General features: G+C 44.4%; 1 protein-coding gene across 4 annotated transcripts in view; it reads left to right on the top strand.

Annotated features, from left to right (window-relative positions):
* The first annotated feature begins 457 nt into the window (after window positions 1-457).
* Window positions 458-16200, top strand: part of NAP1L1 (nucleosome assembly protein 1 like 1) — a 30002-nt gene continuing 14259 nt past the window's right edge. The window contains exons 1-3 of one of the 4 annotated variants that reach the window (XM_035544358.2): window positions 458-663; window positions 12742-12774; window positions 13472-13560. In XM_035544358.2, the coding sequence (XP_035400251.1) occupies window positions 12758-12774; window positions 13472-13560 (106 nt within the window). In that variant the 5' untranslated portion in view covers window positions 458-663; window positions 12742-12757. Of the gene's footprint in view, window positions 664-982; window positions 1496-12741; window positions 12775-13471; window positions 13561-16200 lie in introns of those variants that run through there. The other 3 variants (XM_035544355.2, XM_035544359.2, XM_035544356.2) reach the window with 3 other exon arrangements.

The raw sequence follows: 16200 nt of genomic DNA, 5'->3' as shown, positions 1-16200 counted from the left end.
CAAGAGGAGGTGAAAGTCTCAAAGACAATGTTAAAGGTCTTTTCCAACCTAAATGACTCTGTGATTCTGTGAAGTTTCCATAAGTTTAGTGCAGATCGTGGATGTTTTCTGCAAGCACGTCAGGAGATGCTGTTACTACACACATGGGGGAGAAACCCCAGAGGGGGGTCAGTCGGGTGAAGGGGCACCGCAGGAAAACAGGCTCGGGAGGTCTCTGGGAGGCAAGCTACGACCAGGGGGCTGGGGCTCCTGCTGCCTCTGCCCGACCACAGCGGGGAGGCCGGACCCGACGCCCGCAGCTCGGCCCTCTCAGCCCGGTCAGCGCTTTGCGGGGCGGCCACGTTGGGGCCCCCCCTCAGCGCGGGGCGGGCGCCAACCGCCAGCACCAACGCCTGGCGGGGAGGGGCGGGGGCGGGGGGAGGGGAAGGAGGGGGAGGGCGCGCGCGCGCGTTGCCAGGAGACGGCGGCGCGCGGCGGGAGGGGGAGGTGCCGCTGCCCGTTACGTGGTGACGTGCGGTGTATATGAGCGCGAGCGGCGGGAGCGCGGGCCCTTTCCCCGCCAGCCGCCTCCGCGCGCCGCCGCCTCGCCGCCGCCGCTGCCGCCGCTCCTGCCGCTGCTGCCGCTCCCCGCCCGCACGGCACGGCCCGGCCCGGCCCGCGCAGGTACCGGGCGGGGGGGAGGGCACCATGAGGACGAGGAGGAGAGGAGGAAGAGGAGGAAAGCAGGAAGCGGGGGGGGGCCGCGCATGGCGGCGGGGGCCGCCGCCCGGCCTGGCGCTGCGGGCCTGCCTCCGCGCCGCGGTGTCCGCCGCCGCCGGGGGGCCGGGGCCGCGCCAGAGCCGGGAGCCGCCTCAGGCAGCGCGCCGCCGGCCCGCCCGGCCCCGGCACGGGGCGCTCGGAGCCGCCCCGCTCCCTCCCCGGGGCTCCGCGGCCCCGTCAGGCGGCGCGTGGGGAACGCGGCGGGCTAACGCCGCTCGGCCCCGGCGTGGGGCGGTGCTGCCCCCATGCCTAGCTTGTTAGTAGCTTGTTAGTAGCTTGTTAGTAGCTTGTTAGTAGCTTGTTAGTAGCTTGTTAGTAGCTTGTTAGTAGCTTGTTAGTAGCTTGTTAGTAGCTTGTTAGTAGCTTGTTAGTAGCTTGTTAGTAGCTTGTTAGTAGCTTGTTAGTAGCTTGTTAGTAGCTTGTTAGTAGCTTGTTAGTAGCTTGTTAGTAGCTTGTTAGTAGCTTGTTAGTAGCTTGTTAGTAGCTTGTTAGTAGCTTGTTAGTAGCTTGTTAGTAGCTTGTTAGTAGCTTGTTAGTAGCTTGTTAGTAGCTTGTTAGTAGCTTGTTAGTAGCTTGTTAGTAGCTTGTTAGTAGCTTGTTAGTAGCTTGTTAGTAGCTTGTTAGTAGCTTGTTAGTAGCTTGTTAGTAGCTTGTTAGTAGCTTGTGTCTTAAAGGATGAGAAGAATACTGTGATTGATTCTGAACGAGGTGGATAGCTGTTAGCTGATAGTCCCTTGTAAGTCTTCTAACTCTCCTGGTTTTTAGGGCAAAATAAAATTTGAGGTTTATATGCTTTGAAATATGGGTGATGTAGGTACCTCTGTACCAGACAAAGGTTTAGGCTACTGGGCCTTTAGGTACCTGGAACATCCAGTACAAGCGCTTAGAGCAGGCTGCTGACACTGGAATTTCTGTTTGCGTGGTCTGCGTACTGCTGTGCAAGAGGTCCATGCTAGCCATGTCCCTTCCTGCATTTTGTGACAGGTCTTGTATATTATGTGTTCTGGTTTCTGGTGATTTGTTTATTTGTGCATTTGCAGAACGAGGGTCTTATCCACAGGCGGTAGATCTGGTGCCTTTTAGAGCCCCTGTTCCTCTCCTAACATTTATAGGACAGTGAAGTGCTGCGTCTATGCAGTCAGCTCAGCATTAAAGGAAGTGCCCAAAGCGATGGATTTGCTGTAGTGGTGCGTGTCTAACCTGTGCCTCACTCAGAAAGTGCTCCTGGGAGCAGGTGGGAGCTGTTATGGTGATCACCTTACCAAGCAACCTGAAATGGATGCTGTGCTTTTTCTCAGCTTCTTGCACACGTGCTGTACTAGTTATGCACAAGTGAAACCGAAAGCAAGGCGTTGTAGGTGTGTATGTTATGAAGCCTTTAAAGACTTTTTACAGCGCTGAGACCGGAATCTTCCAGGCTGACACCATTTTCCTTAATGGCATGACAGAACTGCAGATCTTCAGCTAAACTTTGGCTTACCCTACTGTCAGTTGTGTTGGTGTAAATCTGTTCAACCGCTTAGCTCCCAAAAGTTGAAGCAGTTGTAACAAGGAGAACTTAATTCAGTGTGGCAAGGATTGTATCCCTTCAGGGGAGTGAAATGGCTTGAGGATTTGAATTTCAGTAGTGAAAAATCTCAGGGGAAGCGAGGCAAGCATCTATTTGAATTCGTGATGAAAACACTTGGTGAAAGCCCATTTGTTCCAGTAGGCCAACAGGTATAATAACCGTGTGTATTGCATTTGTTTGTTTCTGCTAGTATGGCTGTAACCCCATTCATCTTGACTCTTCTGACACAGCTGCAACCATTGTGCATCTCAGACTGACTGTCAGAGGTCTGGTTCTTCTTTCTTCGGGAAATTTGGACAGATTGCAGAAAATGGAGATGTAGTGCTTTTTAAACACAAGTTTGTTTACCTGCGTTTCTATATACACTCCTTGGAACTTCAACCTTGTCTTTTCTTTCCTTCCATGAATTATCACTTTTGTATTTGCCTGGTACCAGCAGGCACTTGTAGAGAAGATACTACTTTGCAGACAGAAACAAGGCTCCTTGGTGCCAGTTGCGTTTTACTACAACTGTGGGGTCTCCTGAGAGCTGCTGGCTGGGTGGCTGCCTTCCACCCAACTTCCCATTAGGAAACTGGTTAGTAAATAACAGGGCAGGGCAGTCCTGGACAGGTGGTGTTTAATCTGAGGATTGGTTGTGTGATGATTAGCCTAATGTTTATGGGTCAGTTTTCATTGGTAAATTACTTTGAGTGCAAAAGTGGTTATAATAAAGTTAATTTAATCTGTCTGATCCTCGCTCTGCTCAGAGGTTAGTGCAGTTCCTCATCACCTAACTTTGTTAAAGTGGAGAGTAGTTCTTGTGTCTTGTGGACTTGTCTAGAAAGCCAGATGTGCTGGGAAGGTGTCAACAACAGTTGTTTGGGGGATTCGTTTGACCTTCTGAAAAATCAAGCTATTGTAAAAACAATGCGTAATTATTTTTAAGAACTTCCTACACTCAACAAAACTAATGCAAAGGGAAAATTTAATTATCAGTATGGCTTCATGAATTTAGCGAAAGATTGCAGATGTTGCAGGCTAAAACTTTAGCTCCATTCAACTGAAAAAAATACCCTCAAACCTTTGCTAACTTGCATTTGAAAAGTTATATGTAGTTTTATTTCTGTTCATTTTTATTCACGTTAACATATGAATAGTTTGAGCAACTTAAAGCAATTTCTTCTACCTAAAGCTTAAACTTTTAAAATAATTTTCATATTGGCTATTTGTAATCTGTGCCTTAACTGCTGTCAGAGGCTAGGATGGTGATCTTGCCTAGAGGAAAAGATGAAGAACTGTTTAGATCATAGTATTGGGGAAATACAGGATGCATTTAGGGGGCTTAATGTACCTATACACAGAAATAACTTAGAATGGTGATGTTCCAGGTTAACTTGCAGTGACAAATAGGCAGTTGCACATCTGCTGTTTAGCCTGGTCTTTGACTCTCAGATGAAATATGGCCAGCTTTCCTTAGTAGCTTTTCATGATCAAAATGTAAACCAAACTTTCTAGATACGAAAACTTCAATTTGTAGCTGTAGCTACGAAGCATTCAGCTGCTGACCTAACATCTTTCACTTAAACAGTCAGATGCTAGCATTAGTCTCATTTTTAAGTGCTGGAAGTTTGTACCGAGCAGGTACTGGAAGTCTGGCGCGGAGCTAAGACCCAGGCAGGAATCACAAAGACTTGTTGTTGTTTCTGACTACCTGTGGTAAGATCAGTGCAGCCCACTGCTTTGTTCTTGATGTTGGTAAATACCAAAAGTTCCAAAGTAGAGGCAGTTCTCCCACATTTCTTGTGGGACGACTCGTCCTTGAGGGAAAGTTTCCTTTGCCAGCTCCAGTTTGAAAAGCTGGTTTAAGCATTGAGAGGTTAGGTTTTGGGGTGGGGGTGGAGGGAAAAACAAACCACCCCCCTGCCTGTGATACTGTTTACATCCCAAACAGCTTTCAGTCTGTGCTTTTGAACTTCCTGATGCCTTCACTCACTTGTGCCACTTCGCATCGTTGGCTTCTGAAGTTCTGCTCATCTCAGGTTGTGTTCAGGTGCTGGTGGAGCTGGGCCCTGAGCTCATCTGCTTCATCTCTGCCACAGAGTTCTGCAGGGAATGCCAGCTGTTTACTGGGGATACACTGCTGAAAGCCTGTCCTTGCCATGCCTTGCTTTGGGGGTTCAGTCACCATGCATCTGCTTTTCATGTTGAATAGAAGTCTTCAGTGGGCTCAATGCAGTGACACGTCTTTACAGAGCAATTTCTCAGCATTTTGGATTCTAAAGTCATTTGATTTGCTTCTTCTAATGTGTGTTACTTTAGATATCTGTACTATTTACTTTGCCTAGGTCGTATCATCTTTTTTTAGGCAGACCAAACTGGTGAGATCTGCACGGCTTGCCCTCTTAACTCTGGTATCACCTTCTTTGCTGTTAGGAATTTATCAGGTGCTTCTGCTGGTGCCAAAAGCACAACTGAGTGAAAGTCGGAAGAAAAAGGTATTTTTGTAAGTAAGCCTCAAATTCCTTGGCTTTCTACAGGTGCACTGTCTGTTTACAGACACTTGTTAAATTCTGCATCTGTAGCTGTTTGGCAAGTGCCTCGCTGCAGCCATAACCACCTGCATACTTCTGTTGGGTCCCACTGCCAGCTGCCACATCTCACCCCCAGGAGCCACTAAACTGTATCCAAGGTAGATCGTTGTCTTCAGTGAATGCTACCTTGTTGAAAGCCGGACACCTGAGAGTTTGCAGTGCAGCAAGAGCTTAATTTCCATAGAAAAATGTAGAACTGAAGCTAACAAGGTGCTAAATATACTTCTTGAATTTCAGTGGCTTCTCAGGGAGCAGATGAGTTTCCTATACTGCATTCATCAGATGTTCCAGCAAAAAACAACCATCAGAAACTGTAAATAAACAAATTCACTGTTTTTTCAACTTTTCAGATAAGGCTGTAAAAATGTTTTCTAAATGACATTGGATAAAAACCTTAATGCTGTGGTGGGTGAGTGTTGCAGATAGTGTAACTGCCGAGGTGGTTGGGTTTGATTCTGTGGCAGTCTCAGCAGTCAACTGCCTCTTCAGCTGATGTTTTGGTGTGCACAGCTTGATATTGCTCAAGGTTAAAATGCAGCCTGATACCTGAAGTGCTTTGTTAAAACACTGGTTTTGTGTTACTCCTTCAGCATGGTCAGCAAACCAATTTGTTGTATGTTATGTGCATCATAAACTGTACAGAGGAATACTTTTCGGAGGTTGTAAACATCTTTCTGTATATGAAGATTCTGATTTCGGCCCTGCAGGATGGGTGTTCCTTTCCCCTTATCAGCGATGGAAAGGAGAAACTGCAACAAGCCCTGCTGGTCAGTTTGTTTAAAAACCCAACATCCTCGGTAAGGTTTTTCAGATATGAATTTAAACTTCTGGATTACTTTTCTAATGAGGAAAGATTGTCCCAAATAGAAATTGGTATGTCTTCTGCTACAGAATCTTGGCATCCAGAACAAAGGCCATGCTGTGTGCTAATTACCCTATTTTTAGAACACGATCAGATCAGTAGCAGAGCCAAACATGCAGATATAATTCAGTCCTGAATTTAAATTGCAATTCTATAGTCCGTTTCCTTCTCCTTATGGTGACTCCTTTCTGCAAAGGTAAACAGGTGGTACCTAAAATTAAAAATAAAAACAAACAGTACAAAAATAGAGGATTTCACTACTTGTCAACTGACTCTTCATTTCCTGCTTTAAAGATTAGTCAAGGTGAAAGCTCTAAAAAGCGTTTCCACACAAATGAAAGCAAGCCCTGCAATTACCAGTAACGAGTTAAATTAGTTGTGTTATCGCTGCTTTATTTTGAAGTTTTCTTTCCCATCGTGTGAAGTTTCCATGCAACCTTAGAGTACCTCCAAGGTGGAAAACTTGTGCTTGCATGCTGTAACAGGTATCGTGCAGAGGCTTGCAGCACGAGCGAAATAGCTGCATGACACAGGGCTGCAGTGGTGCTCCTACCTGAGCAGTTAGCAGGAGCAACGATGACAACTTGAAGGGGAGAGAGCCGACAGATTCAGCGAACTGTTGTATTGCTTGGTTCAGCAGTAACACGATCTGGAGTTTTATTCCCCAGTACTGAGTTCCCAATCTTGCTGTGTTATCAGAAGGCAAGATGTAGGGTTTGTTTTCAGGTAACTCCGGACTTGCCTAACCCCATTCCAGGGCTATTCTGAGAGGTATCCTCCCCTGTGGTGTCCTCCTTCTCTTGACCCTGCTGTTACTCATGCAGCCGCACATCTAACCCTGCACAGAAGAAATACCTGGCACTTCTTTTAACCTTGCACTTATTCAAACGTTGCAGATGAAAGGGGTACACATAGCTGAGGAAGAACCAGCTTTTCCAGCAGTATTTGCCAGTTACATTGGCTTTAGCTGGCTGGGAAGCTGTATGGTCAGCAGAGGAACTTGTTTCTTCCATCTGCTAAGACATGCATCTCCCTTGCGGTGGCTTGAATGCTTCTATCTGAGCCAACTTAGCAGTGACACGTTCTTAAAAGTTCTCAGTGTGTTTTGAGAAACACAGCTGCTCATTTGAGCTGCTTATCCTATAAATCTCTGCCTGGTCCAGAAGATCTTACTCAAGCCTCTGCTAAAAAATTCCCGTATATCCCCGTGCCGGTTACTGTTTCTGGCTGTTGACTGCGCGAGTCTGTTGGATGTAGTGCAAGAGCTGGTGGTTGCACGGTGAATTGCAGCAGAACAGCTGGGTTTGGTTTGAGTTACCAAGCAAGGGTCCAGTGGCACCTTCTTGTTTCTGTACTGAGGGGAGCTAGGTTCCTCACCTGCACCGACGCTGTCAGGCCTTGACAGCCTTTACCCTTACACTGCTGCTTTCTTGTGTGCTAGCTCCTGCTCTTGTTTTTCTAAGCTTGCATTTGGACAGACGGTCTTAATTAGCTACTCCAGATTTGAGGCATTTTATTTGTTAGTTTTTGCTCTCCTACATTAACAATCAGACATCTTTTGTTAACGGGAGGACTTCGAGGCACTGACAAAAGCAAGTAGTCCCTGGAGAGCTCAGTGGCTAATAATGTCTTTCATCAAATAGAAACGATGCCTTGGTGTTCTAGCGTAGGACTGCCCATCTCATTTAGTTGAGACTGATTTGTTTTTTGACCTTCAGCTTTCCTAGGATGACATCTTTCCATATTATGAATATAATCTGTTTGTAACATTTATATCCCATGTTAATGGGATGCACAACAGCCTCTTCATGATCACTTTCCATGCTAATAGCATGTTTCATGAATGTGATTGCAGAAGGAAAAAGAAAATACTTGTTTTTTTGCTAGATTCCCTTATGAAACAGCACTTGTTTTAAACCCGATACATTATTCAATTGCTCCTTTTTGAAGAGAAGCTAAATGCTCTCCCAGCTGCTGCTAAACCATGTGATCCCTTCCTGTGTAACAGTTTTCCCATGTGGTAGTTGGTACCGTTTAACACTTGTGAAATGATTGATGTGTTTTCTTACATCTTGGTACCAAAAATCCTGCTCTGTAACCGTGCCATGTAGTGCGTGCCTTTAAACTGCTCAGCCAGCTCCGACATCGCTGGAAATGAAACAGCACCGAGCATCGCAGCTCTTTGAAGTTACAGACCTCTCTTGGTGGTTTAAGCAAACTACCTACAACAATTATTACAAACATCTGCAGTCCAGGAGCCTGGTGGTGGATCTCTGTGCTACTTCCTTCATTTTTTTGGGCGGGGGGTGATTGGTGCTGCTTTATGTAAAGCAGTGTTGCAAATTGTCCCCCTGGAACGCCGGGCAGGAGCACGGCTCTGAGGGAGCTGCCAGTGAATGTATTCCTCTCGCGTTTCCCAGTCTTCAGCGAGTCCAACTTGGCTGGTATGATGTAATTTGTCTGGCACCTTTGGTTTCTGCATGCATTGCAAATAGCAGTTGACAGGACTTAATCCTGATTTTTTTAAATGCAACTAGCTGTTCTTCAGCTGGGCTTCTTCTCGTTGCTGACATCTGACTTAGGCTGCTCAGTTTATTTTCTGTTGCAGGTTCCTAATTGCACATAGGGCTTGCTAGTTTTAGCCATTTTCTGTTAATGTCTTACTTTCAGTTGCCCAAGGCTTGCCAGCAATGGAAGGAGGCTGAGATTGCTGTTCTGTGGGAGAGCTGACTGACTTGCCGTACGCTGAGTTACTGGCTATTGAGGGAATTAGCTTGGGTAGAAGGTAGATTGCTTTTAAAGACCCGAGGCTTGGCTTCAGTATTCTCAAAAGGCTTGTTTGTGTCCCTCGAATGACTTGAAAAATTTCTCCTACTTGCTATAGCAAGCTAATTGTGTGAATAATTCCTCCAGAGGGAAAGTGCTTCCTGGAAGGGGCAGGATGGGCACCCACAGAGGTGCTGAGCAGCTGAGATCGCGGGCGGACTGCCAGGCCAAGGCCATCAGGTTGGAGGCACTGGGGCTGGGGAAGGCCTTGCCTTGGCAGCTGGCTGCAAGGTCACCTCGCTGTGACCTGTCCTCCTGGGGCCGGGCGGGTGGCAGGGTAAGGTGGGAGCAGCACGCTCCCCCGGGGTGCTTGGGCTGACCTTCCGCAAGGGAAGGCTGCTCGCCAAGGGCATGTGGCTGGGGCTGCTGGGCACAGCGACAGGCTTCGGTGTGGGCACGGGGGGCTGGGAAGGGGCAAGGACTGAACGGGTACAGCTTGTGTCTAAAAACTGGGCTCCACCTCGGTGTAACTGCTTTGTGAAGGAATAGCTCGTAATTTTCAGGGGTTACTGACGGACAACTTGTGGACAAGCGCATGGCAGTGTTGTTATTAGCTTCTGCGTGTGTAGGGCTGCTCTTCTTAAATGACACTTCACTTCTAACCTTCTTTTTTAAGCATGATGACAAAGAACGCATTTTTGATACTGTTTTGGTAAGATTGAAATTTTTGAGGGAGATCTGATAATTTTTTGTAATTCTGCAGTACACTCTCAAAACTGTGACTAAGCTCGTGATTTTTTTCTTTTCAAGTCTCCTAACCTTTCAGTTATGAGAGAGAACGTGTTCCTTGTATGGCAGCAGGCTTGTGATCAAGCTTAAGCTATCTGTGAAAAGTTTAAAACACTTTACCCTTTAGAAAGCTCATACTGTAGCTTGTGTTCGTGTTCTTTTGCTTCCTTTTTGTAGCATTAACTTCCTATGTGCTGTCTTTAAAGCTGTGCAGAGATAAGATAAGCACTTATTTTCCTTCGTGTATTTTTACGGTAAGCAGCAAAACATCTCATTGTAAGCGAAGCCTTGGGGCACCTCTGCATTTGACCATAATTCAGTGCTCCTGGCTGTAGCTGCTCAAACAAAAGGGAAATAAAAATTTTGAGTGAGGAGGTTGTTTGCCTGCTGGGTTGGAGCAGTGGAGGCCACACTGCTACTGCTTGTAACCCTTCCCTTGCATCTCCCAGGGAAGATGCTTCAAGCAGCGATACCCATGAATGCCTCTTTCCTCTTGTGTCAAGGTACAGCTGCTGATCACAATCCTAAATGAGAGGAGTGGGGAAGGAGAGCTGTGGTGTTCTTCTGGAAAGCTGAGTGGAAGGAGTGCTATATGTAAAGATCCGGTTTTGGGGAGATAATGTATTTTAGTGTTGCTGTTGTATCTGAAGCTCACAAGGCTGGGACCTTGTAGTAAGCATTGTGCAAGACCGTCTCCTCTTAGGGAAGGTGTTTCCTCGATACTTGTCTGCCTCTGCAGTTTTTTCACCAGTAGAATTGTGTTTGTAGAGAAGCTTATGGTTATTTAAGTAAATGACAAGCTAAATGTGATGCAACTGTATATCCACGCTGGTGTGGGTTGCACAGATTAGTCTGCCTGCCAATGTAGTGCTGCTGGCATGGTGCCTCGCAGCCTCGTCACACAAGAGCTGCTTTCTAGAGCTGGCAGATGACAGTGCCATGACAAACAGTAGTGTCTCCGCAGTTTGGGGAAGAAACCTCCCAACTGCAAATGTTCTGATACGGAGTAGTGTAAAAAACCAGAGGGGAGATTAAATGCTGAGGTATGACAAAAGCTGATGCTAGGAGAACAGAAGAACAGGGTGAAGCAGATAGGAACACGCTGAAGGGAGGTTCTGAACTTGCCAGCTAATTGATATGGTCTACTTGAATTCTCTGAGAAAATGTTGAAGAAAGTTGTTCAAAGGCTTGGAGTGAGCTGGGCCCCTCTTGGAGAAGGTACAGTCCTCATGTAGATTGCTTAAAAGCTAGGGGGCAGAGAGCAGGCATAGCTGCCCCTTGCAGAGATGGGAGTTCCCCAGGCAAGGCTGTGTGCTGCAGTGGATGCTTTCAGCATGGTCACACATGGCCTTGGAAGAGGGGTGAATAGTGAAAGGATGAAGGTGGTTGATGAGGGGCAGTTATTCAGAACTGTAAAGACAAGGACCCGCTGAGAAATTCAAGAATGTGGAAACTGCTGGTGAAACTTCATCTGCTGCTCTCTTGATCGGCGTAGAAAAACTTGGCTTAATATCTGCAGGCTGACTGTTGTAACTAAAACCTAGGATTTCAGTGCTTTGATGCTTGAATAATATCAGCTCGTCTGCATTGCTTCAGGGGAAGACAAATCTATTTCATAAACTAGTCCTTATTATGGGCTTGTTAAATATCCGTGCTTCTAAAGCCAGTGTGTTTGTTCTGAATGTAGCTGAAAGCTACAAGAGTTTCTGGGGGAATTCTTGCTGTGTGATTGCTTTTAAATAGCTATCTGCTAATGGCCACTGTTGGGGATGAGATGGATACTTGTTAAAAAGTGTTTCAGCCCGACTTGGTCATAGCTAATCTCATGGCATCATTTAAAAAAAAGCTCAGTTGAACTTAGAAGTCAGTCTGTTTCAGCTAACCTGTACCTAGAGTGCTTCAACTGCTGTCTCACCCAGCCTGCTGGCTTGGGGAGAAACCTGGGTTGTGGTCTCTGGTGCACCTTTGAAAGAGCTGTCTCCAGATAGAAAATGAAGTGCCATTTTACAGGGAGAATGGAGATGGGGAAATGTTGGTCTCTGCACGGAGCAATAATAGTTAATGTGATTGTGTCTGTCCCACCTGTATGAAAATGGGCAGAAGGCAAGGTGAGCTGTGCACCTGGAGTGTGTTTGCCAAGAGGGGCTGCTAGCCTCCTTACAAAGGTCCTGCATGAAGGTGTGTATTTTGCATGGATAAAGCCTTCTGCAAACCAGAAACAGTGCTAATTGTGGTATTGCTCAAGAAATATGGAGACTTGTAAATGAGTTGTAACTGTTACATGTTCTTAGTTTCTGTAGGTCTTCAATCTCTGCTGTCATTCTTTTGAGAATGGTTTGTGAAGGAGACTGGAACTGGTATAGGGGCAGCTTGCATCCATGTGTGAACCTGAAGTTACACAACAGGCAAACACCAGCTGAAACTTAAAGAACTTGCAATGAGTCAGAAATGTTCCTGGAACTCATCAGTTTCTTAATGAATTGTTGGATGATCTTTGGTTTGTGGTAGTGCTGCTGTTTGTTAGCAAATACTGCATTTTTCTGAAATAGATGGACAAATAGCTGGTTCTCCAGTTTTTCCACGTATGAGGGAATTGAATCTGGTTACATGCAACCAGAACATATTACCAGAAACATTTTTGTAATCTAGATTTCTAAGTATTGTTTTGCTGGTGGAAAGCGTTGCTCATCTTGTAATACATTTGAGAACATACGTGCTTCGTGGCATGCAAGATGTGCAATAGTCTCAACACGTAGTGTTTGTAGTCTTGAGCATGCTTATGGTGATACTGAGGTGCTTAAAATTCAGATTGTTCAGGACATGGAAGTTAGCTCTGTTAAATAGCTTGGTACAGTGTTGTCAAATTAATTATATGTGGCAATTCTCTGGGTATTTTGAGGAACTGCTTGGATTGGTTTTGTAAAGTTAGGACTAAACATGAATCCACAAAAAGGCATGTGTAGTATTAAAGAATCTGATTCAGCAGTAAGATCGTCTGCAGTTATGCGCTGAAAGTGAGTAGACTTTAGCAAAAGGGTTTTTAGCACCCTTGTTACTTCACTTTCTCTCAGGTTACTTTTCATAATTTTGTTACTTTTAATTAGATAGGATTAGCTACCAATTTTTGATATTAACACAATCCTATGATACAAAATGCAATATGTATTTTTTGCTGGTATTTAAATGTATGTTAGTAGATTCATTGGCTCTAAACCAGAATGACATTTTCCAGTATTTCTGTATGCTTTGGAGTGAAAGGTCAAAACATTTGCATGGGGGATATGCCACTTTAGACTACAATACGTATTTATCCTATTCCTAAAAGCTGGCATGGTTTGTTCCCTTTCAGTGTTATGGCACTTGCCTGTAGACCTTGTAAATGAAATCTAATGCTGTTTTTTGCATTTTGTATTTTCCTCTAGGGTTTGAAATCTGAGCATGGCAGACATCGACAAGTAAGTAAAATCTGTAGGTTACTGGGGCTGTAACTGCCCTGTTATGTACTTCAGATGGCTGTTCCCTCCAGATATGAGGGACAGTGTCTGTCTACTACAATGTGATCTTGACCTTGTGGCAAGATGAGTTTTACAGCATTTGCATGCGGGAGGAGAGCCTGAGTTGCTCATGCCAAATTGGTTTGGGATCTTAACTGGATAAGACAGGGGTGAGGTACCAGTTAACTTAACCATGTTAGCTGGAATTCTGGAGGGAAAAATGCTAGTACTACTCATTACCATTATTTCACTGAATGTAGCTTTCTCTGTACTTTGCTTGTAATTTTGTGGGATTTGAAGTACTGTTTGGGTGAATCTAATCTCAGTTCTCAAGGCCTATACATCATAACAAAGAGGATGCATAGGGCAGACGGAGGCTTGTACTTGTTGATATCAATAGGAGCTGAAGGAATCCTTCTGTAAAGGAATTTTATCTTCAAAACTCTGAAAAGGTGCTAGTTCTATAAACTGTTCCGAGTCTGAAAGTAACACAGTCTATGAAGACAAATTTGACTTTGGCTATTAAAACTTTCAAATTTTCATAGATTAAAAACTAGTGCATCAGTTTGCTTGTACCAATGTGATCTCTGACTCTTTGAGCTCACTTATAATTTAAAAAAGTTTAACTTATTATGCTATTATTAAATATTCCTAATAGCAAAGAACAGTCTGAACTTGATCAACAAGATATGGAAGATGTTGAAGAAGTAGAAGAGGAGGAAGCTGGTGAAGATGCCAACAGCAAAGGTAATGTTGAAAACAAGTCTTTTAAAGTAGCTGCATATGTGCTTTTTTGTTAATGTTAAAAGGATTTTTCTTTTTAAAAGGAAGTGGAAAAGCTTAATGGCTTATACACTGCCCTGTTTAAATTCTGAAGCAAGGACTTTTTTCCCTGGTTGTGACTTTTATTAATTGTACACTGTCATTCATTTTAGTCATGGTCAGTACCAGTGCAAGTAGCCCTGGCCACCTGTAGGGTTGTATAATTGGAAAAGAGAAGGTTATTGTGGATGTTAACAAATTATTTCAAAACTAATAGCTGATAAAGTCTTTTTCTAAAAAAAAAAAGTTACATATATTTATTTTGATCTTTCTCTCAACAACAACAAAAGGCCCGGACATGGTTTCATCTCTGTGCTGAGCAGTGCTACTCATATGTTATAGTTAAAAATTGGGGGTACGGATAGCATCTGAGAGCAATTAGCCAAAAGAGAATAGCTTGTGTGAGAGATAATCCGTAATATAATAGCTTGGATTGCTGATATTGCCACATTCCATGATTTTCTGAACAAAGTAGTAACGCTAATGAAAAATTAGAAAAGTTTCCTCAAGGTGGTGTTAGAGGCTTTGTTATATCTATTGAAAGTGTTTCCAAAACTGGATTGCAAAATTTTGGATAATGTAGGTCAGCTGAAGATGCTTACAATAATTAAATGTTAAATAATCAGGTGTCCCAAAAGAACCTAGAGATGAGTAACAGTATTAGTATTTAATCCCAGCAACTATACATGAGGATCTGAGAGGGGAAATTACACTATATGTGCATCTTGGAGGGAAACCGAATATTGTAAGCAAAGAACATTTCAGTACTAGGGAACTTTTCTGTCTTCTGAAATGAAGACTGCCAAGCAGTTCTTTTGCTGGCTTTCTAGTATCTTTTTCCATGCACATTTTTTCCACATTTCGGTCATTTTTTTTACCTGGATATGCTCATTTTTAAATATATTGAAGACGGTTCAGTTAATGCTTAGGTAAAGCACTCTTGCTTTTGGGGAAAAAACTAATTGAAAAACAAAAGGTTCATGTATCCAAGGACTTGCAAAACAGAATGTCACTGGCTTTCAGTTTGAGGGAATGTTGACGCTGGCATGCCATATGTATGGTGTGTGTACAGGTTTGGTATTTGAAAGAATATCTGGAAACACTCAAATAGCACAGTTAGATACCTTTTTAGGTTAAAGAAAGAGTAATGGATAGTAAGGTCAGAGCAAACCAAGATAGCCTAACAAGATGGCATTGACTAATGTGATACTGTGCTTCTAAGAAGCAACTACATCTTCTGCTGAAATATATCTTTATGGAGATACTACAGTCTATATGGAGAACAGGCCTCTCTTTTCGGTGTCACTTGAGATACAATTTTTCGATATGTAATTTCATTGGTAGGACACAAAAGTAGAAGAGGATATTCATGTGGTTACTCTAGTGAAGGGCATAGAAATGGTGAACTGAATATCACTTAAAAAAACCAACTCGATATATCAGGAAGGATTGAAAAGCTCCATGTTAATTTGAAGGTGCCAGTTAAAAGAATGCTATATGAAGATATTTTCTATGCCTTATGATATACTACTTGTTTGCATACCTGTAAATGTTGAAGATGGGGGAAGAAGGCAGAACAGCTTGATTAAAAATTGTAAACCTGTGTGGATGAGCAAGGAGCTCATCGATAAGATCAAAAGGAAGAGGAAGGCCTATGAAATGTGGAAAAAGGGCCTGTCCTCTTGGGAGGAGTATAGAAGTGTTGTCAGGGCCTGCAGGGATGCGATGAGGAAGGCTAAAGCCCACCTAGAGATGAGGCTTGCAAAAGAGGTAAAAGATAATAAGAAGGGTTTTTAAGTATGTAAACAGTAAAAGGAAAACTATGGATAATGTGGGCCCCTTGTTGAATGAGAGGGGTGTCCTGGTAATGGGAGATGCTGAGAAGGTGGAGATACTGAATGCTTCCTTTGCTTCAGTCTTTGCTTCAAGGACTCCCCCCTGGGACTCCTCGACCCTGGTGGGAGGACAAAGGGTCTGGGAAATGGAGGGCTCCCCCCTGGTTGACGAGAGAGTGGTTCAGGAGTGTCTGAGTGGGTTCAATGCACACAAATCCATGGGTCCCGATGGGATGCATCCACATGTGCTAAGGGAGTTGGCAGAGGTGATCGCTGAACCGCTGTCTATCATCTTTGAAAGGTCCTGGAGAACAGGAGAGGTTCCTGAAGACTGGAGGATAGCCAATGTCACTCTGGTCTTCAAGAAGGGCAAGAAGATGGATCTGGGAAATTACAGGCCAGTCAGTCTCACCTCTGTCCCTGGAAAGGTGTTGGAACAGTTTGTTCTGGATGCCATCTCCAAGCAATTGGAAGAGAAGAATGTTATGAGGAGTAGTCAGCATGGATTCACCAAGGGGAAGTCGTGCTCGACCAACCTCGTTGCCTTCTATGATGGCATCACCAGCTGGGTAGATGGGGGGAGAGCAGTGGATGTCATCTGCTTTGACTTTAGCAAGGCTTTCGATACTGTCTCCCATGACATCCTGATAGCAAAGCTGAGAAAGTGTGGGATAGAGGAGTGGACAGTAAGGTGGGTTGAGAACTGGCTGCCTGGCTGAGCTCAGAGGGT

The sequence above is a fragment of the Cygnus atratus genome, chromosome 1 (genome assembly GCF_013377495.2).
Source record: "Cygnus atratus isolate AKBS03 ecotype Queensland, Australia chromosome 1, CAtr_DNAZoo_HiC_assembly, whole genome shotgun sequence".
NCBI classification, from domain to species: domain Eukaryota; kingdom Metazoa; phylum Chordata; class Aves; order Anseriformes; family Anatidae; genus Cygnus; species Cygnus atratus.
Note: the sequence above shows the minus strand (reverse complement) of the source record. Positions and strands in the feature narration are given on the sequence as shown.